General features: G+C 36.2%; 1 protein-coding gene across 2 annotated transcripts in view; it reads right to left on the bottom strand.

Annotated features, from left to right (window-relative positions):
• The window catches only part of LOC101743666 (5-hydroxytryptamine receptor 2A), a 44,193-nt gene extending 35,774 nt beyond the window's left edge, over positions 1-8,419 (bottom strand). The window contains exon 1 of one of the 2 annotated variants that reach the window (XM_021353308.3): positions 7,989-8,419. In XM_021353308.3, the coding sequence (XP_021208983.1) occupies positions 7,989-8,310 (322 nt within the window). In that variant the 5' untranslated portion in view covers positions 8,311-8,419. The remainder of the gene's footprint in view (positions 1-7,988) is intronic. The other variant, NM_001309554.1, reaches the window with a different exon arrangement.
• Positions 8,420-23,720: the final 15,301 nt, after the last annotated feature.

The following is a 23,720-nucleotide window of genomic DNA, read 5'->3' as shown; positions in this document are numbered from 1 at the left end:
AAAATTGTTTGTTTTTATATAATTCCGAGCTTTTTTATATTTTCTCACCTTTTAAACCTTCCCTGGACTTCCACGAATAATTCAAGACCAAAATTAGCCAAATCGGTCCAGCCGTTCTCGAGTTATAGCGAGACTAACGAACAGCAATTCATTTTTATATATAGAGATTATTAAATTGTTTCATTGAGTGTAGCCAGTCTGGATGTCGTCTTGTGTTTAAAGTAGAGGGCACTTCTGTTAACGTAATTGAATAAAAATCCTCCATTATCTAAAAGAGACGACTAGACCTGGTACAATGAAGTCGTTTACAAAGGGAATCTTACGTACCCTATATTTTTTTTGTATCTTACGTTTTCTTTTTCTCATGAACTGAAATGCGACTTCACAGAGCGGAAAAATCAATAACCTAATAAATATTCATAATGTTTTTTATTTTTTATTGCTTAGATGGGTGGATGAGCTCACAGCCCTCCCGGTGTTAAGTGGTTACTGGAACCCATAGACATCTACAACGTAAATGCGCCACCCACCTTGAGATATAAGTTCTAAGGTCTCAAGTATAGTTACAACGGCAGCCCCACCCTTCAAACCGAAACGCATTACTGCTTCACGGCAGAAACAAGCAGGGCGGTGGTACTTACCCGTGCGGACTCACAAGAGGTCCTACCACCAGTGATTACGCAAATTATAATTTTTGCGGGTTTGATTTTTATTACACGATGTTATTCCTTCACCGTGGAAGTCAATCGTGAACATTTGTTAAGTACATATTTCATTAGAAAAATTGGTACCCGCCTGCGAGATTCGAACACTGGAGCATCGCTCAACACGAATGCACCGGACGTCTTATCCTTTAGGCCACGACGACTTCAAATAATGTGTAGATATTGTATTTAAATAAAGATATTGTATTAGGTTTTCATGATTTTTATGTGAAAACAAATATGTGTGGGTTGCGTAGTTCAAGTCGTTGTGGGTTAAATGACAAGATACCCGGTATGCTTGTTATTCTACAATGAACGTCCACGGTGAAGTTAGCATTTTGTAATAAAAATAAAACTTACGAAAAATCTAATTTGCTTGATTATCACACGACTGAAATATAGACCTCAAATCTCAGAGTGGATGCCCGCACTTACTCAAAGCAACAGCCGATGGGCCGCAAGTTCAGACACTAGTCTGGGCAATTATAAAATATTGAATTTCTTATCTATCCTCATAGAGCTTAAACAGCTATTATATAATATTGACCTTGAAGCTTCTCTCTGGAATAGAGAAAGAGCTGACAGCGATAAATTGCCTCGAATAAATAAAATTAGTTTGCTATTCTTGAGTACCGGTCTTCTTCTTAGTCGCATACTTCATTGCTGAAAGTCATGTCCCTGAAAGGCCTTCGTGGCTTTTAATACCATCAGCTTCCATATCGTTCGGTTTTCGGCTTCTCTCAGGATGGTCGCAACGGAGAGTCCAGTGAGCGCGGTTACCTGATCTGACCTACGGTTTGGCGGCCGGCCAGCTTGAATACCGGTACTGGTTTTAATTCCTTCTGTTTATTTCTGCCAGAAAATAATCACAAATTCCGTTGTGTAGGCTATTATTTCATCCAACTGGTACATTGGCCAAATGTACAAAGCTGAGATGATATGCCAGTATTTAATTAAAAGAAAAAAGCTTAAAACCACTAGGTTAATTGAAGTTCTCGTCATATTAAAAAACAGTCCAAAGGACCAAACGTTTGCTGAAAAACATATATTACTGCTTGTTGGATTGTCTAAGTATTTATTCGACACTTCCTTCTTTTTAGAGCTTTTATGTCATACCCCTATGCTAAACATCGAAGTTTAGAAAATCATTGTATACAGCTTTTTTATTTTCCTTACATGGGCACTGAACTCATAAAATATGAATATGTGTGTATTATTCACTTTTCTTATGCAGAATCCAAATCATTATATCAACCAAACTCGTTTTTCTTATGTACCTACTCTTCAGCACTAATTTATACCCTGAAGATAATAGCTGAGTTCGCTACATGAGTTTACTTTACGAAAAAAACAAACCATTATATTCCCACCGCATTAACCAAACATTATTCTTCATGCTCTGATATTACGAAAGGGCACACATATACGCCAGAAATGTCGGACACGTTTTCATATGCCAAAACTACGCCAATAACAGCTACACCGTCATAATTTTAAGAAACCGTGACAAACGTAGCTGGAGCCGTTCGTAATTACGGTCCGGACATAAACGGGGCTATACTTATCCTGGTTTATATTCTTACCACGTTCGCGATAAACTGACCTTTTATTAGCCACAAACATTGGCCCACACACTTTTCATTAGTGGCCAATTGGCGTATACTAAATATATCTAGTTCGGCAAATTGGACGTAATGTAATACATCGTGAAGTACGTAAATAGTTTCAGGAAGGAACGAGCTATTTTCTTTGACATGTTTCAATAATGGTCAGAAACATACATTGGTTCTGTATTTATTCTTATTTTTGTAACTTATAGATAAAAAACTGGGTATGCCACTTTGAAACTTGAATTCGAAGTCATTAGGGCATATAAAACAGAATCTTTTGAGATCATTTTGTTGATTTGATTCCATCATCTCGTTTTTATCATCGCAGTGCCCGCCACCGGAGTAGAGTTCATCCATACTACCTGGAGCCACTGCGTTCATCGACAGTGCGTTTCCAAAGATATTTTTTGCCACGTACCCATCTGGCTTTGGAATTAGCTCCCCTCCACGGTGTTTCCCGAGCGCTATGACTTGTCCTTCTTCAAACGAGGCTTGTGGAGAGTACTTAAGGGTAGGCAGCGGCTTGGCTCTGCTCCTGGCATTGCTGACGCCATGGGCAACGGTAAACACTCACGATCAGGTGGGCCCTATGCTCGTCTCCCTAGTAGGGAAATAAAAACAAATCCATAACTACTTTTCAATTCTGTGGGTCATGGTAGCCATCTGTGAAGTACTCTTACTAGTCAGTAATGTATTCAATCTAGGTCAATGGATCTATCTGTGTGCTAAATGCGAGTTTCTTAACGTTCTCGATAGCGTAAAAGTTAAGCCAATTTCGTGTGCAGTTGGAACAGCACCCCTAGCGGCAAAGGTACGCAAACGATCCCATTCCATACAAATAAGAGCTAACTTTTACGCTATCGAGAACGTTAAAAAACTCGCACTAAGCTCACTGGTAATAGTCTGTCTGGGTACAAAAGATATGGATGTATACTCTGGACAACTCGAGCTACTTACTACTGTTACATCCTCCCCTCCTATACGACCAGTTGTAGTGCCGATGACTGATGGTCACTCGACTCGTGAGGATAAGGTAGTGGGGAGAAACGCTTTCCATGCTAAGTCCTGAGTGTCTCGTATGATTTCTTACTTATTTCTCTCGAGGCTCGGATAAGGTTTATTACTTCGTCGTGTACTTCGTACAATCGTCTCCAACAGAAGAACAAAAGAGAATGAGAGATTAACTCTAAACCAAAAAAGACTGGAGACCAGGCCTTTTTGATATATTGCAAACATCGGTTAAAATTATACTTCACTTCCTCTTTTAAGAGATCAAGGATATTAACCATTTATTCTCTATGAACTAATTTAATTATTTAACACTTAGTCTATGTAAACTCTTCTTCCACGTCTTAGGTAGTGGAAATATATAAACGCAGCCCCCATTTTCGGCATGAAATTGTTAAATAAACGGCAAAGGGAGAGGCATTATCGAAAATCAATCAACGGAATTATGGCTGTCGTAAAATTGATGGTTCAAGTAATTCTGCACTGAAAGTAAATTGTGTCAAGGGTTTTAAAATTACTCAGTCTTATAGTATAGATGTCTAAGAAATTAATATAGTACTAGCGGTCCCACAGTAGTCGAAATTCGACTATAATTAATTAGAATTGTAAGTTTGTACACTATTATGATTGTATTTTATACTTCTATAATCACACATTCACATTTCACCAAGGCTACTCTATAAAAAAATATTAACAAAGACAAATAATATTTAATCTATTCTCAATTTGACCACAGACGTCAAGAACAAAAGTTTGACAATAAATAGTATGCATGCGTGTGTGCGTCAAATACATGGTATGTAGTGTGTGTAATGTTTTCTTTATTGATTTAATGTATCTTTTATGCATTATTTTGAAAATATTATTAGCATTGTGCACTTCTTCTCTATATTCTCTATAAGTGTGGAAAATTTCATACTCCTCCGTCCGCGCAATTTTCGTTAAAAGGGATACAAAGTTTTTGCTTCACGTATTAATATATAGATAAGACTTATTAATTTTCAATACGAGACGCTTCCATGTAGAATATTTAATGACATCATTGTCAACGCTATTTGAGTTTCTGAGATAAAATATTAGTAAGCTACGCAGCTAAGTTATGAGTTTTAACTATATCGAAGTAAAAACTCATTTACATAATAAAAAAAAAGTCAAAATTAGTCATTTTCATGATTTTAATGCCGTTGAACAACATTGCAATGCGCCATTCATTGTTATCGGATTGGACACGCAAATCATTCTGAACGTGACTCAACTAACAATATGGATATTTTACTGTTCGGTATTTTAGTGGGAATATAGACAAAACTGACTGATTCGTTGGCGTACTAGTTAGCGAAAAAATTTGATTGCGCTATGTCTTGTCTTTATTCTTTATTGTACACACAGTTAATATTACAGTAATTGCGATAAGATATAAAAAAATGGCGAGCTTAACTCAACAATTGAGTTTTCTACCAGCTAACCGTTCTTAACGAAGGAAAGCTTTAAATGAGTGGGTAGAAGAATAAATAATAAAGTATGTCTGTTACAGATGCTTAATATTTATGTATATATGTATAAATTGAAACGGATATGTGATATGACTGATTCGGTGCAGTAGTTAGAGCTACTGGCCATTGCACCGAGAGTCGTGGGTTTGAATCCCAGATCGGGCAAACAATCGTGTGATGAACAGGTTTGCCTGCTCTTTGTCTGGGCGTTTAGTATCTATAGATGTGTATATGTAAACGTATATAAGTATGTATATAAGTCTCTGGCACACGTAATACAGTTAATCCCAATTTGGAACCGGATGATGGATGGAACCGGTTTTGTTCTCAGATATTATTTATCTATTATTGTGTCAGTCTTTGGTTCTAATAGTATAGGGGGTCCTAGTTTGGGATCAGATGACCTTTTACCCAGTTATGAATATTTTTTGAAGTGTGCCTATTAGTGATTTTCCAATGCAAACGTAGCATTCCTCATCAAACAATTTTTAGTTGGGGGTTAAAAAATATATGACCTAGCTTGTAGCATGGATTCCGTGTCTAAAGTTCGAGGACACGCCAAACATCGGGGGTGACGCTCAGCCCTATTCGAATTCTGCAAAGAGTATTTTTGCGTGGGCCCTTAATAGATTCCCACGAATATCAAAGGCCGAAATATCTGAGGCAGCTCCGGAGAATACCGGAAATTTGGTATGCGTACCAAAATATCCTTGTGTAGCCCTACACGTAAATGTATGACGGAATGGGATTTTTTTTCGTAACAACTGCGGTCACACTGCGGCCATACATTGCTGTAAATCGTTCATTTTAACAATGGCATTTGACGACTGTTAGACATTATTCCATTTTTGTTTTTATTGTAGTTCATACAACTGTGATCGAGTTCAGGTTCTATTTAGTGTTAAATTCATACTTTTACATGTACAGAAATGATTAGTAGCTAAACAGATATTGCTATTTCATTTAAAATCATACATCACCTGACTACATTTCCAGCGGGCACAGATCTTTGTAATTTTGTATGGATTACGAGCGGTCGTATCGCGTACCCTTGTTCCCCTTATATTCTGTAAGGATTTATCGTGCGTTTATGTTAGTGCGCCATAACACGTGAGGGAATGGTTTTGATATTTTATTGTGTAGCAAAATAACCTCGCTGGGCATTAGGGAAATTCATGAACGAAAACTGTGCGAGGTAAAGGAGATAATGGACACAGTTGTAAATTATTTCTAGAGTAACTGTTTTAGATCTGGTTAGGGTCTTATAAATAAGAAACTGTGTCTATTATGTTACTTGACGTTAGGTGTTATTGAGACACAGGCTTTAGATTTATAAAATAGTAATTGCCATTTGCCATTCGTCAGGCACTATCAGTTACTATTACATAACAGAGTATTAATGATATCATAGATTGACTTTCTTGCTGAACTAAACAATACATAAGTCTGAAACTATATTTGCAAAAATTTATAGTACTGCGTACATAATTATTTAATATTCGTTTATGTACGGAATTCCTATTTGCGATATTTATTCGATGGTGCAATAATAATTGTTAAAATGGCTAAATAATTTAAATACTACACTAAACATCGACAGAGCTCTACGAATTACTCATTTGTGGATCCAAAATATCATCCTTCAAAATGGAATAACTGATTGCTTTGGAAACATAGAATTCATATTATAAAGTCGGCAAATTCTAACTGTCATTACAATATTATTTTTATAAAGTATCAAATGCTTAAGTGGATACCTGCTTATAGACAAGACAATGAAATTTCAGCTGTGTACCTTATGAAATAAGACTGAATCTCAATTAAATCTGTAAAACAACTGTTATAGCCCCTTTTCCCTACCTTTTCGCTGGCAGCCTTAGGTGCTATTTCAGCTACGCGTGGTAGATGAGCTGACGGGCTCAACCTGAGAAAAATTTCTAACACTAGCTCTAGTAAGAGTAGTGCTAGAATCTACGACCGGATTGGAATCGCGGCCCACTGAGAAGCTCCGACGAAAAACTCAATGGACATAACCTTTTAAAATACATTGGCATTAACAAGAATCATTATTTGTATAATACTACTCAGAAAAAGCATCCAAATTTAAATATCATTTCCAATTACTTAAACACTTAATACAGGCTAGTCGAAAAATTTAATTCTGCGTCACGAATCCGTGGAACGTGGAAATTTCAGAATTCATAACAAGACTAATTTGATGTTCATAAATAGCAGCATGATAATATCCATTTTCGCGTTTTGGTGCAGAGAGATGATTTAATAAAGCTGTATAGAGAAACAGAACACAAAGACTGGGTAAGATTGAAATTTTACGTAACAAAAGAGACCTGAGAGGAAGACAACAAAAAAAAACAATGGTCGATCAATTAGTAATAAAGTTCACAACATATGTGACGTTGAAAATCACTGACCGAACCCAACCATAAATTCTAGCTTGATTCTAAAACAGAAATTAAACCTGAGTTAGAAGCTATTACATTTGTCTTTAAAAAAAAACAGTATAAAAACTCATAGGAGTTTTAATAAATTTGAGGTACCACAATTAATTAAGACGTTTGATGTATGCTTAAACTTACAAAGTTTCGTGTTTCGAAATACTTCCGACCCTAAAATGTTGACACCAAAAATAACTCCGAATGTAGTTTGATTAATTACTTTAGTATAGTTTTAATTACTTCGTGAACAGAAATAGATTAGATGATATTTGACCGGGAAATATCCGGGTTGCCTTGGAATATTATAATTATGTAAGAATATTAGAAAGATACGATAGTTATGGTTTGGGTCTTAACACTAAGGTAGCTAATTTTGATACAGGTAAACATACATCCCATTATAATAGGGATATATATAACTGTCTTCAAGTCATAGTATATGTAATTTTTTAAACTTTTATTCTGCTTGACTGCTCTCGGTGTATGAGAGAGAAAAAAAACAATAAATTACAAGAGCAGGGACCCAAAAAACCCGACCACTAGTATTTGGACAAGGGTTGTGAATTAACACGTTGGTTTACTGGCAACAATATATTCGTATGGAACGAAGACAGGGTAATGGAAGTATGCTGATAAAATACTCGTATGTTTTGAAAATTGTTTCAAACTTGTGTTAAGTTCTACTAACTAACTAGTACAACAAAAAACCGATCTTACCTCGAACTAAAGTTAGAATCCCGAGCGGCATGACCAAAATGGCGACAAGTAAATCTGTTATAGCGAGCGACATCAGAAAATAATTCGTCACGTTTTGTAACCTCCTCTCCAAGTAAATGGCGAGGCAGACTAAGACGTTCCCTGTGGCCGTTGCAATAACCAGCATTGAAGCCACAAGCGCCCACCAGTTGTTAACACCGACATCCCCGTGAGCATCAGTGGCATTCCGGGTTTCATTGTCCAATGAAATGTTCACTTCGAATACAATCTCATTGAATTCAGGAGTCAGATCAGATGATAGAAAGATCTCCGGCACATGCATTGTTATGTGGTTATTTTCATTTTTTTTACTTGTTTTGAATCTATCATCTTATTTCGAAAGCGTGGTCCTTGTTTTTCCGATACATTGTTGTTTTCCCACGGCTTTTGAGTTATCTGAAACAAAATGAAAAATGTCATTTAATTTTAAATACTTTCAATGTTAGAAGAAACCTGTTGGTTATTATGGTGAACCCTAGCGGAGACATAGGCCTTGACCTCTACAGGTGATTAATTACCTGAATTTGTATACATTTAAAATTATTAGCGTTGAAAAATTTTAGAGAATCATTGCTCATTTTTTATTAAGCTCATAGAAACATTACAATATGAATTTGGCTGTCAAACCTTAACACAGTAACAAATTTGCATTGTTGTGCTTTGTAGCCTTCTAAGATAGTTCCATTTAAAATAACTCACATGAACGATTATGTCCAGACAACATCTGGTATTCAGTTTTATTGTAAAGAGGTAGCCATTACAGCTATACATTCTTGTCATACAAAATATAGCGTCAAACCCAAATGTCTAAATAAAACGACGACGATATGATTCTTTTTGAGCTAGCTGAAGTACTAGGGTTTGACCATAGTTAAAAAGTCCAAGCGGATAAAGCCTAAAGAGGTAGTTAAAGTTAGAGAAGGACATTTTTATGTGATCGACAGATGGGCTTAAAAGCTATTTTGAAACCAAAAACCCAAAGCTCCTACAACTTTTACGGCCTCCACACCGTTGTTACCAGAGCAAAAAATCTGTATTAGCAATTTAAATCGTCGCTTTTAAATTTCTCGTTCTCGCACAGAAAGCCTTTTAAGTGGCAATTTTTATAGGATTTTTATCTACAATGTTAGGCAATCTCGGGTAACTGGACAGGAAGCGTCGGCATAAATTTCGGCGAGTTGGCTTGTAGCCGTAAAGTTCCGGAGTTACGTGTTGATCGTTGTGAAACTGTTTAATTACAGTCCTAAAAAGTTTGGCGGAAAGTCGCATTTTTATTTTTACAAATCACGTTTAACAATGGCAATATGATGATTCCTTTCATGGACGTTATACAATAAATAGGATTTAGTGATTTGTACTGATTAGAATTTTTTCTCGCAGTTTTGAATCTGTATGTCATAGACGGTGAACAAAATTTCAAATTTTAGTGTATTTTTTAAACATATATCTTAGTGTTGAATTATCTAACAACTAAAGGTAATAAACGAGCCAAGATTTAAAGGTGCAAATACGGCAATAAAACTACCAAAGTTGGTAATGTTACAATTGTGTTCAATTAAAAATACTCAGTGTAGTAAACAAATAACTCAAAATAGATTAAAGAAAACATACACACGGCTTAATGGAGTCTAAAGCAGACTCTGTATATGCTATGGAAACCTGTTTGTAGTAATTACCTTTGACACTGCTAGTTAATTCAATTCTGGCCACACCCATTAAGTATTAACGACTTTTCATTTTATTCATAGAAACTAACGTTAACCTCTAGAATAAACCAAATTTAAGTTCAGTTGTAAATACAAGATGAAATAATTTAAAATACATGGACATAAATCGCAAATTCACTGGGGTTGTTGTATTCAGCATATTTGAGGCTTCCAGCTAAGTGATAAGTTTCCGGAAATGACATTGATACAAATGGAAGATGTACAATTGTAAAAATAATTTCAATGATGGAACCAATCGACAAAAGAAAATAAGCTGAAGATACCACAGTTAGGATAAGTGATGTGGATGTAGTAATAATACTTCAATTAGGACTGCATATCTGGAATTCCTCATTTATAGTCGCAGAGTTTACCATCGTATTAGACCTCATGTTTTTCTGCAATCTGCTTCTGGATTTTACTCTAATTTATTAAAATTTTACTAATAAGATACGAGATCCGAAAAGTAAAGTAAAAATTCTAAAGGTAACATGGTTTAAAAATCAAACTAGGTTAGTTTGCGTATTTACTGGTGTGTTATTATTATTTACAGTATTACTAAGCGTGTAGGTCAGCACGAGCAAGTACCACCTATCCCTGACGCAAAACAGTCATTCAGTGTACTTGGGACTTGGAACCCTAACCTCAGTATCGGTGGTGGTCTGTTGGCTTCGTTAGCTACTTCGTCATCTATAAATTTACCCCGCCAATTTTTAGTGCTATTATTTGTATTGCTTAGATCGGTGGACGAGCTTCCATCTGTAGTGGCCCACCAAGTGCTAGTCTAGTCTAGTCTGGTCCAGAAGCAGAAGTCCAATGCGCTAATTGGACCAGATACGCTCTACTCTCAATATTTCATTCCACAAAGCCATTCGCGTGGCCAAGGGTAGGCAGGCTGGCGCAATAATCCAGGAGAAAATGAGGATTATGGACACAAGAAGCCGGATCAATGGCTCCCGGTAATCACTTAACACCAGATCGGTCGTGAGCTCTTTCACCAAATAAAAAAATATACGTACCTATTTTGTTTAAGTATTGGTTTGTACCCATTTCAACTTCACGTATTCATTCTGGATTGAAGATCCAACTATAATTTTCAATTCAGATAACCACCTAATGTCATTGTCCATCCATCCAGGCAATAAAAAATATGTAGTGGAAGAGTGGAAAGTGGAAAAGGCTTTTTTAGAGCACACGGTTCACTTGGTTACTGAAGCCCATAGACATTAACGACGTAAATGCCGCCACCTAGCTTTAGACATAAGTTCTACTAAGTCTTAGTTTTTTAAGGACAAAAACTGCCCCAACGTTCAAATCGAAACGCATTACCGTTTCACTGCAAAAGTAGGCAGGGTGGTGGTACCTACCCGCATGGGCATGTAACACACCCTGTTACCAGTAATTATAAAAATGACAATTATGTACTGCGATAGTCTTGCATAACACTGCGAACAAACAAAAAACAATGTATTTTTATTGAGCACTTAACAAGAGCTAGGGCCAATAATTTGTACGATAAAGTTCAAAGCAATTATTCGAACAGTCGCTGAAAACGTTTCGTCAACGTCTTTATTTAGCAGTAAACAAAAGAAAGGAAGCTTATCTTTTGTACGATTTTGCTTCGGAATGTGAACTGAGCACGAAGTTTTAATCGATTTTATAAATCACCGCTGACGCGCCAAGAGTAATGATGGGTTACGTTTGGCCGGAACGCACGAACGGTTTCGAGATTTGGTTGAATTTAAAGTTAGTTAGACCTGCATACCTATCTGTTGATGCTTCGTTAAGTTTGTTTTGAGTGATATTATTTTTCTCAAACTGATTTGTGCAAAAATCGATCTTCTAGATTTTTTTGTCTTCTCTAAGGATCTTGTTTGTGATTTTTGGTTCGATTAGGATATCTTTCATAATCGAAAATTGACTTTATCTATATATTAATAAGTGAAGCAAAAACTTTGTATCCCTTTTTACGAAAATTGCGCGGACGGAGGAGTATGAAATTTTCCACACTTATAGAGAATAGAAGTGCACAACGCTAATATTTTTTTAAAATAATGCATAAAAGATACATTAAATCGATAAAGAAAACATTACACACACTACGTACCATGTATTTGACGCACACACGCATGCGTACTATTTATTGTCAAACTTTGGTTCTTGACGTCTGTTGTCAAATTGAGAATAGATTAAATATTATTTGTCTTTGTTAATATTTTTTATAGTGTAGTCTTGGAGAAATTTGTGATTATAGAAGTATAAAATACAATCATAATAGTGCACAAACTTACAATTCCAATTAATTATAGTCGAATTTCGACTACTGCGGGACCTCTAGTACATATAATTCTGATACCGAGACTATATAACTGTAGGTTGCTAATTAACCTACTACTTCTGACTTTCGACTTTCGTTTGTAGAATCATCATGAACTAATTTTCTAGTTTAGTAACAGTGATTGTGTGAATTAACAACTATACGTCTTTAACATCATGGTTCATTATTATATTTGGCAGAAACATTGCAAAGGAAATTTTATTCGGTGCCTTGCTAATATTATGTTCTTGTACTTGGGATAAACTATAATCAAATTATGCTATGTATGACAGCATTGTATTATTCATCTTTCTGTGTCTATTATTAAGCAATAGCATTATTCATCTAGAAGTTCTCTTTTAGAAGAAAAGGTATTGAGGTCTTAAGTATAAGGTACTCCATCGAAAGTCTAAAAAAAAAGCTTTATCACATTGTTGTCGTCTCATTTTTTATCTAAGCACATATAATACGTGGCGGCACTCATGCTTATACGATTGGTTGTGGACAGAACCATGAATAAAGCTTTTTACCTAAATGATTTAATATTTGAACAACCAACGGGAAATCGCAGGTACGGCGACCGGGGTAGAAAAATAATCATAAAAGGATGTTTAATTTGTAAAGCTATTTCTTTTTTGTCTTTGTAGGTAAATGGACTTATGGCCCATCTGCCGATAAGTAGTGACCGTTGTTCAAGGGCATCAGTAATGCAAAGGTCACCACCATCAAGCTGCATCCCAGAAGAAGAACCATTTTTTCTTGCCCTGGTGCCTACATTGTACCAAGATGACTGGCCAAAGGATAGCAATATTGTCATCACTGCTAGATATATTGCGCATTAGAACCAAGAGTGACTTCAAGTTTTCAATTGTCGCAGATAAAATTGGCAGCTTTAGCAGTTAACCTGATGAAGTCAAAAGCAACAAAAATACATATTATAATACACAGCACAAAAAAGGAACCCTAATTTTGTAGCGTTCTTATTTAATTTAGGATCTCAATTTTAAAAGGTTTCAACGGCGGGCGCGAACATAAAACAAAGTTATTTCATCCGTGAGCTAAGAAACCATAAAATTATTATTAAAAAAAATATACATAACCTACGTTTAGAGTTTGTGTTTTGTTAGAAATAGCACATTGGTGCTAGCGTTACTCTCAAAAGAACGCAATATACCGCTGCATGTATTAGTAAAAATCACTATTAATAAATAATAGTTTAAAAAAAACTAACACATTACGCTTTTATACAAAATCCAACAAAAAAATTGGAAAATAAATTTTAATAAATTTGAATTAAAAATAGTGTAAGAAAAAATGATTTTATTGTAAAAAAGCGTGGGGTACTTTTCAGGATATTATAACCCTTCTAATCATATCTGTTCATAAAATATTTATAACTACTGATACCATTCAACTTAAATTTTTTCAATATATATTTTTTTTATTTTTTTTTTAATATTGTATTGTTGGTCCTTAATAAGTATACCAAATTTCGAGTTAATCCGACGTTTTGAAGGGGGTCAAAATAATGTTTTTTTTTTTTATTGCTCTTGTAGGCAGACGAGCATACGACCCACCTGATGGTGAGTGGTTACCGTCGCCCATGGACTTCAGCAATGCCAGGGGCAGAGCCAAGCCGCTGCCTACCGCTGCGAAGATTCCGTTACATACTAACATACATACGTCTGAAGCTAATAAAACCGTATTAAAAATAGCTCAATCAATCGAAGCGCTATAATAAAACCTAAGTATTTAAAAAAAAAAACTGAACAATCTTGCTTGTTAGCGCAAGCGATTTTCTTTAAATACTACACGGCACTAAAAGACGCCTTTCGTTGTCGTTAGTCAGTTACTTCAACGCGATGGAAAAATAGCCATATTTCAATACACTTAAGGACTGTATTTGAAAATGGCATGAAGTAGCTTTAATAGGCCTAAATAACAGTTTCATTTTAAAAGTATTTTTTCTACTAAGCGTATCGTCGTATTCTCGTTTTGAAAAACACTTTTCGGATACACTATACTTAGTCTGGCCATAAATACTGTTACAATTAAAAATAAACAAAATATTACATTCGAATTTGGAATCTGTCATTTTTATATGATTGCTCATTGAGTTTTCTCATTTTGGCGCCATAAATTGCACAATATTTTGCGATATTAAAATGTAACGGGGTGATAAAGAGAACTGAATCGCTGTGATTGCATTACACAAAGTAGGTATGGAGCCAAATGCAATTTTTAAAACTCTCAATATGCTTGGTATTAGTAAAATGTTTGTGTACCGGGCTATTAATAGGTGCAATGAGATCTCTATTTGTGACAGAAAAAGATCTGGCCGTCCACGTAGTGTTCGTACGAAAAAGGTGGTCTAGAACCATGTCACGTATTTTAAAAGATGATTTAGGACTTGCAGCCTATAAGAGACGTACTGGTCATTTCTTAACTGATAATTTAAAAGAGAATAGGGTGGTAAAATCGAAACAACTACTGAAGCGGTACGCAAAGGGAGGTCATAGAAAAAGTTTGTTTACAATGAGAAATTTTTTACAATTGAGCATTTTAACAAACAAAATGACCTTATTTATGCTCAAAGATCTAAGGAAGCTTCCCAATTAGTCGACAGAGTGCAACGTGGGCATTATCCGACTTCAGTTATGGTTTGGTGGGGTATTAGCTATGAAGGAGTGACTGGGCCATACTTTTGTGAAAAAGGTATCTAAACATCGGCACAAGTGTATCAAGATACCATTCTTGAGAAGGTAGTGAAGCCCCTTAACAACACCATGTTCAATAATCAAGAATGGTCCTTCCAGCTAGACTCGGCGCCAGGTCATAAAGCTCGGTCTACGCAATCTTGGTTGGAAACGAACGTTTCGGACTTCATCAGAGCTGAAGACTGGCTGTCGTCTAGTCCCAATCTTAATCCACTGGATTATGATTTACGGTCAGTTTTAGAGAGTACGGCTTGCTCTGCTTTAATTTGTGTAATTACTGGTAGTAGGACCTCTTGTGAGTCCACACGGGTAGGTACCATCACCCTGTCTAACATATTTCTGCCGTGAAGCAGTAATGCGTTTCGGTTTGAAGGGCGGGACAGCCCTTGTAACTATACTGAAACCTCAGAACTCATATCCCAAGGTGTGTCTATGGGCTCCAGTAACCACTTAACACCAGGTGAGCTGTCAGCTCATCCACGCATCTCAGCAATAAAATAAAAAAAACAGTAATTTGATGTAGGTATTTTGTCTCCTGCTCCCCTAAATAAGTTACCTGATCACCATCATACAATTTGTGAATTAGACATGGCATCCGAATTCGAAAATCTAAATGAATCTCAAAGATTACTCCGAAATCTTATCCGATACGGTCTCCGGGCCCGAATAATTTAAATTAAAAGATACTCCCAAAGCGAACGGTTAAAAATAATTCGGATTAAGGCCTTTGAGGTCTCTAGAGCTAAATCGACTAACGGAAATCGGGTTCCCGTAACGAATAATCGATTAAAGAGTGATTCAGATTAAATTGTTCGTGAATTTTGAATATTGTTCAATGGAAATAATGAACCGTCATTGGTTTATTTTAAGTACGCTGCAAAACTTCAATCAAAAACATGCTGTTATGATAATAAGCCTTTTGAAGCTTGAAAATTAACAAATAAATGAGCCGATGTAGAATAGTGTAGTACCTAAGAGTCTTTCAAGGAATGCAACTTCCTACGTAAATTATTCAATAGGTTTTTTTTTCATATTCGAATATCAAAAAGAATAATCGATAATCGAGCGAAATCTATAAGATCGAAGAAAATTTCGAAAAGATCGGGCCACGGTATATAGTGTTGAACGCACTAAGCACGACCCTTGCAGTTGAAATCTATATAACTATTCAGGTCACAGAGTAAAACCTTTTCTTTTAGAATGCTGGCCACAAAAAAGTTTATTGAATTCGAATTTCGAATTGTTCATGAAAATAAAAATGTATACTTTTAGAGTTTTACTCATTTTTAAATATGGAGTGGACGCTTAAAGAAGACCGTGTTGCAGTTATTGCGTTGCATCGTTGCGGTTACGGGCCAATTCAAATTTTTAACACACTGAAAATTTTGAATATAACCAAAAGATTCGTTTATCGTACCATCAAACGATACAATGAAGACTCTAGTGTAGATGACAGGTCAAGAAGTGGTCGCCCTCGGTCTGTTAGGACTCCAGCAGTGATAAAAGCTGTGAAGGCGCGAATTCAAAGAAATCCCAAACGTAAGCAGAAACTGTTGGCCCTTCAGATGGGGTTAAGCAGAACCACGGTGAAAAGGGTGTTAAATGAAAACTTAGGGCTTCGGGCATATCGAAGAAAAACAGGACATCGTTTGAATGCTCGTCTAATGGACCTGAGACTGAAGAGATGCCGCGCCAAGCTACAAAAAACAAAACGATAAGGTGTACGCACACAGTAGTGAAGAAGCGAGCAACCGTATTCCGCGTGTCCAACGAGGTCATTTTCCATCCTCGCTCACGGTATGGTTGGGAGTTTCTTATTGGGGCTTAACAGAGGTACATTTTTGTGAGAAAGGTGTAAAAACGAATGCAGTTGTGTATCAAAATACAGTCCTGACGAACCTTGTGGAACCTGTTTCTCATACCATGTTCAATAACAGGCACTGGGTATTCCAACAAGATTCGGCGTCAGCTCATAGAGCGAAGAGCACACAAGACTGGCTGGCGGCGCGTGAAATCGACTTCATCCGGCACGAAGACTGGCCCTCCTCCAGTCCAGATTTGAATCCGTTAGATTACAAGATATGGCAACACTTGGAGGAAAAGGCGTGCTCAAAGCCTCATCCCAACTTGGAGTCACTCAAGACATCCTTGATTAAGGCAGCCGCCGATATTGACATGAACCTAGTTCGTGCTGCGATAGACGACTGGCCGCGCAGATTGAAGGCCTGTATTCAAAATCACGGAGGTAATTTTGAATAAACTTTAGTGTCATAAGAATCTATGTTTTGTTAAGTTCATTTTGGTGTATGAATGGTTACATAATGAATAAACTTGCTTCAATTATTTTACGTTAAACATGTGACAGAATTTATGACCTGACTAGGTATTATATAAAAATGAATTTCTGTTCGTTAGTCTCGCTAAAACTCGAGAACGGCTGGACCGATTTGGCTAATTTTGGTCTTGAATTATTTGTGAAAGTCCAGAGACGGTTTAAAGGGTAGAAATATGAAAATAACAATTTTTTTCCCTTTGATGTGTCCCCCGTCGGACGTATTCCTTTTGTTTGTTTTAAGTTTATTTTATACAAAAGTTTAGGTTTTTTATTTATCCATTGAGGCACTACGAATTCTGCCGGGTCAGCTAGTAGGGAATAAAAATATAAATAGTTCATAAGGCGTCATTGTAAAAAGAGCTTCGAATAATCGATATGTAAGTTCGCAAAAGAGCAAAACTCTTAAGAAATCTTATATTGAAAGGCTTTCCTTACAATTCAATTGGATTTCTATTCGATACGATAGATACAAGAAATGTTATCATCAAGATTATTTGGTACCCTAAATCACAGTTACTGGATGCCGTGTACATCAAAAAGTAATTTAAGTCACCTACTATAAAGGCTTCAAACCGGCAAATTCTTCTGCGTCAGAAATTTGATGGATAATTAGAATTTTATGACTCAAAATATTAACCATTATACATTTCACAAAGATGTAAATGATCATGTGCTCTTGTACACATGCCTACTTAGAAAAACTGGTACCGAAATGCTCTATGACACATAATATTCCTTAGTGATTGAATATTATGTATCATAGGGTATTAAGCCAAGAACGGACACAGTTTTACATTTAATTACGCTCCCAAAAAAAAAAAAATTTATTCAACATAAATCAAAGTACATACTTGTTGAACTTCAAAAGAACTACCGCCAATTCACAAAAACTAGCCTCCGTCCTGAGAATAATTGGCAAGAAACTCAGCGAGCATGTCTGTTTTTTTTATTAATATTAGATAGCTTTTTTTAATATTAGATTATTTTTTAAATATTCATTTTTACAATGGCAAGAAACGGCAAGTAGCATTTGCAATACCGCCCACGGTCCTAGGTCACTGAGGCGACGAATACACAATTTGAAGTCGAAATTGCGCACTCTCACTCGGAAGCAAACGTCAAACATCGATTATAATAATACATAGCTATAGAAACGAGCCCTTTCAGCCAAGAGAATGTTAAGGAATCCTTATACGAGAAAATTTAAATACTTTAGCAATTCAAACGAAATCGTTCCGCCGAAGTGCCTATCCTACGGTATAATCATGCTTCGAACTGTGCAATTTACTCAGAAAACGCTTACATTGAATCTCTGATATGTTACTTTAATAACATTATATTTTGCCTTTATAAATCGGCTCAAGAGATTATTAGAGTGCACAGATCCTACCGCTCAGGCTTTAGTGATGTTGTCAGCTTAGAATGGCACCATGATTTTTTTATTGCTTAGATCAGTGGACGAGTTTTGGTCCGTTTGGTGTTAAGTGGTTAGCAATGCTCATGGGCGTCAACCAGGCAAATGCTGCCACCCATCTTGAGACATGAGTTCTAGGTCTATGTGCGGGGTGGTTGTACATTTCTGTGGGGGTTCACAAGAGGCTTTTTGGGGGGTTTATATACCATACTATAGTTGAGACCCAGACCTGTTCCGTCTCGGCATATATTAAGATTGCCTTAGAGTTATAGCATGATATATTAGCTAATAAAGAATCCAAATTTTATACGAATGCACTGAATTAGACGTTATCTAAATTTAACACATGTGGAAATGGTCACAAAGCAATTTGCTGAGAACACGCTAAAACAGTACTTAGAGAGGCCGATGCGATATTAGACTGTAATAAATTCTGTTTTATGTGATATTCTCGTGCTGTTCGAAGGAAATGTTATAGCCCCGCTGCCTGAAATATTGAAGATTAATGAAATTCACGACTGCGTTAAATAAAGTGTACAAAAAACTTCAAATTTGTACTAAAATTATGTAAAGAAAGGCGAAAATGATTACCGCTGCGCTAGTGGAGATGCATCGATACCGTGGATGCATATTTATGCAAGTTACGTGTATTTAAGGACAAAATAAGAAAAATAAGAAAAAAACGCACCTTAACTTTTTAATAAATAATAATAATAAATAAATAAATATTTACTAACAATCACGCCACGTTAACTGGTCCCGTGATAAGTTCGTAAAGAACTTGTGTTACAGGTACCAGGTAACGGAAATAAATGTAAGATTTTTATTATACACATACATATATTTAATATACATCCATAACCCTGGAAAAGACATTTATATTTATCATACAAATATCTTCCCTTGGCGGGATTTGAACCCGCGACCCCCTTGTGTAGTGACCATGTTACTTACCACTACACCAGACGGCCGTTAAATTACTTACTTACGTTACTTTAATCGTTAATCATTTGTTGTTCTATAACTGACTTGTTGTTGCTTGATATTTGTTGTATTGTATGCTTGTTGTATTGTATTGACATTTCTTCTTTTCTTTGCTCTTTGATATGACATGACATTTATTAGGCATTCTTATTAATATTTCAACAAACAGTACTGTTTTACTTGTTAAATTTGAATTTCAAAGTGTGTTTTCATTAGGTAGTATTTTTTGTTGTATTATTGTATTCCATCTTCGAGCCGATAAATTGCCAGTGTTATGTACGCCATTATTGTCACATGCATCAGGCCATAGTTTAAGTTATTTACAATGTTAAATGTTTGTGATGTGGCAGTACTTTTTTAAATAAATAAATATTTTGAGAGGTAGAAATAAAAAGTAACAAAAAAAATACTTTAAATTTTGGTATAATAAACGTCAATTTGATAAGTGAAGAAGACCTTATGTTTTTCTGAATGAGGTTTTTAAATTCTATATTATTAGTTTAGTTTTATCTAAGTGATACTTGTAAAATTAATACTAAATAGTTGAAATAGCCGAAATAGTTTAAATTGTGTATTTACAATGTCAATGTCAGTTGGCTGTCAAAAGAAAGTGTCAGAGATAAGACGTTCCGTGGTTAAGGCGAGAAATAAAATTAATTGTGAAACACTTGAGCAAGTATTGCTTTATTCTACTACGCCATCCCACAATTATAATTTTTTTTATTGCTTACGTGGGTGGACGATCTCGCGGCCCATCTGATGTTAAATAGTTACGGGAGCCCATGGACATCTACAACGAAATCGTACAACATAATCTAAAGACCGGAAAATTAAAAAAAAATCCAATGTGAATGATGCTGAAATAGCACACACGCGTTCGGGCTAACGTAGTGTTCTATTTTACTTTCCTATTATGTGCTATTTTTTACTATTTATATGGACATCTAAATAGTAAACAAACAGATGAAAAGTTCTGAGGACCATAATACGAAATTAATTTAATTTTACTGGTGGTAGGACCTGTGGTGAGTCCGCCCGGTTACCTATCCTGCGCGGGTAGGTACCACCGCCCTGCCTATTTCTGCCGTGAAGCAGTAATGCGTTTCGGTTTGAAGGGTGGGGCAACCGTTGTAACTAAACTTGAGACCTTAGAACTTATATATCAAGGTGGGTGGCGCATTTACGTTGTAGATGTCTATGGGATCCAGTAACCACTTAACACCAGGTGGGCTGTGAGCTCGTCCACATATCTAAGCAATAAAAAAAAAATTAAAATCAAATAACAACGAAACTAAAATCGTTTAAATAAACTTAAATATTCTGTAAAATTCATCGTTAAACTCGATAACTTTACCGAGTTATGATTTAAGATAATATTAACACACGAACGATTGTTGAACTGAAACTCCATATCCGTCTTCTTGGAAAGACACGGAATATCGTATAGAACTTTCGGAGGAACGCTCAAATATTTTCTTAATTCTAACAAGAGGGTTTCGGAACGTGGAAATTAGTGGAACGCTTTCATTCTTGTTATCTTTTCTTGTTGATTCGTTGGTTTTGTTTTATTGACTCATATTTGGCCGGTTAAGGCGCTCTTGGACGGCATCATATGAACAAGAGTTTTCTTCTCCTCCTCACAGTACCTGGTGGCTCGATCAGCGAGCATCACTGCGAGTCTTTTAGAGCTGCAAGTGCTTTCACAACTTACGGTAATCTGTTAAACTATAAGACGTTAAAACTGGTTTTTTACTGGCGGTAGAACCTCTTGTGAGTCCGCACGGGTAGGTACCACCACCCTGCCTATGAATGCCGTGAAGCAGTAATGCGTTTCGGTTTGAAGGGTGGGGCAGCCGTTGTAACTATACTGAGACCTTAGAACTTATGTCTCAAGGTGGGTAGCGCATTTACGTTGTAAATGTCTATGGGCTCCAGTAGCCACTTAAATACCAGGGCTGTGAGCTCGGCCACCCATGTAAGCAATAAATAAATAAATAAAAAACTGCACTAATATTTGCTTTTACGGGTTTTTGGTACAAATGCCTTAATCTTTATCACTTAACACCAAGTGGGCTGTGAACTGTTCTGCCTATCTCCGGAAGAAGCATTAAATAATAACCGGAAGACAAAAAACAAATTGAGCTACTCAAACATTTATTATTAGTCTTGCAAACAATCAATTACTTCCCAGAATATGAGATTCGGCGTCTACAGGAAATCCTGCGAAAATTTTCCGTGTACTAATATTATTCCGGATAATTATGTCGGATCTGAATATTCATGAGCTTCGGAACTCCTTTGATACGGAGTGATGAGTAAATAACGATTCACACCACGACTCGCGAGTTAATTTAATAACACAGTTGCGGAAAATTATCGTGTGGATTCTCGTTAGCTTATTATCGCGTTTTAGCTTCAAACGAAAAGTGACGCTTACTGGTAATGGAAAACTGGGAATTGAAGTCGTCGTGTCTTAAAGGATAAGATTGCCGATGCAACGGTGTTCAAATCCTAAAGGTACAATTTTTTTTAATGAAATACGCACTGGACATATATTCACGATTGACTTCTACGGTGTGTGAATAAAACATCGTGTAATAAAAATCCAACCCGCAGAATTATAATTTGCGTAACTACTAGTGGTAGGACATGTTGTGAGTCTGCATGGGTAGATACCAGCAGCCTGCTTATTTATGCCGTGAAGCAGTGACGCCTTTCGGTTTGAAGGGTTATGTAGTCGTTCTGGCCTAACGGATAAGACGTCCGATGCATTCGCGTTGAGCGATGCACCGATGTTCGAATCTCAGGCGGGTACCAATTTTTCTAATGAAATACGTACTCAACAACTGTTCACGATTGACTTTCACGGTGAAGGAATAGCATCATGTAATAAAAATCCAACCCGCAGAATCATAATTTGCGTAATTGCTGCTGGTAGAACGTGTTGTGAGTCTGCACGGGTAGATACCAGCAGCCTGCTTATTTATGCCGTGAAGCAGTGATGCGTTTCGGTTTGAAGGGTGAGGCAGCCTGAAAACTAAAGTAAGTATGAAATTCGCAGAAAAGTCCAATAGCATTAGTCATTCATTCTTCAACGGTTTTGATGAGATAAAAAATGTTCTTTATGAAGCTAAGGAAATCATATTTTATGAAGATATTTATAAATCATAAGAACTAACTGAAAATTGGTGTTAATAATAAAGTAATGGTTAAAGGTATGGTAGATAAATTACCTTTGTAATTTTTTATTTATTTTTTTAATGCACAAATGGGTGGAAGAGCTCACAGCCCACCTGGTGTTAAGTGGGTACCGGAACCCATAGACATCTACAACGGTAATGCTGCCACCCACTTTCAGAGAAGAGTTCTAAGGTCTCAGTTTACAAGAGGTCTTACAAGACTTACAAGAGGTCCTACCATCAGTAATTACGCAAAATATAATTTTGCGGGTTTGATTTTTTTTACACGATGCTATTCCTTCACCGTGAAAGTCAATCGTGAACATTTGTTAAGTACGTATTTCATTAGAAAAATTAGTACCCGCCTGGGGGATTCGAACACCGGTGCATCGCTAGATACGAATGCACCGGACGTCTTATCCTTTAGGCCACGACGACTTCAGAAACTATAACGTCTTATTAAAAAATAATATTAAGATAAACTACATTTGTCTGTGTCGTGTAGACGCCAACGCCACTGAACTGATTTTGACGATATGTGATATGGAAATATTTTGCACCCTGGGGAAGAGACCTTTTATTAGACTGTCGAGTAAGAGTCTTCGCCTTCGCGACATCTAATCTAATTCAAGCGGGAAAAGCTGCTATTGGAAAGCTAGTTTATAAATTTCTGTCTTTATTTTACTACACAATAGATTTATAATCTATCTATGTATATAAAAATGAATTGCTGTTCATTAGTCTCGCTAAAACTCGAGAACGGCTGGACCGATTTCGCTAATTTTGGTCTTGAACTATTTGTGGAAGTCCAGAAAAGGTTTAAAAAAAGGTAGATAAATATCAAAATGCGAGGAATTAAATAAAAATAACATTTTTGTTTTACCTTTGATGTGTCCCCCGTCGGACGGATTCCTTTTGTTTGTTTCAAGTTTATTTTATACAAAAGTTTAGGTCTTTTATTTATCGATTGAGGCACTACGAAGTCTGCCGGGTCAGCTAGTATAATGATAAATAGCAATGTTTGAAATTGATTAGAAATTA

Source organism: Bombyx mori, chromosome 15 (genome assembly GCF_030269925.1).
Source record: "Bombyx mori chromosome 15, ASM3026992v2".
NCBI lineage: Eukaryota > Metazoa > Arthropoda > Insecta > Lepidoptera > Bombycidae > Bombyx > Bombyx mori.
The sequence above is the reverse complement of the archived record's forward strand: the minus strand, read 5'-3'. Positions and strand labels throughout refer to the sequence as shown.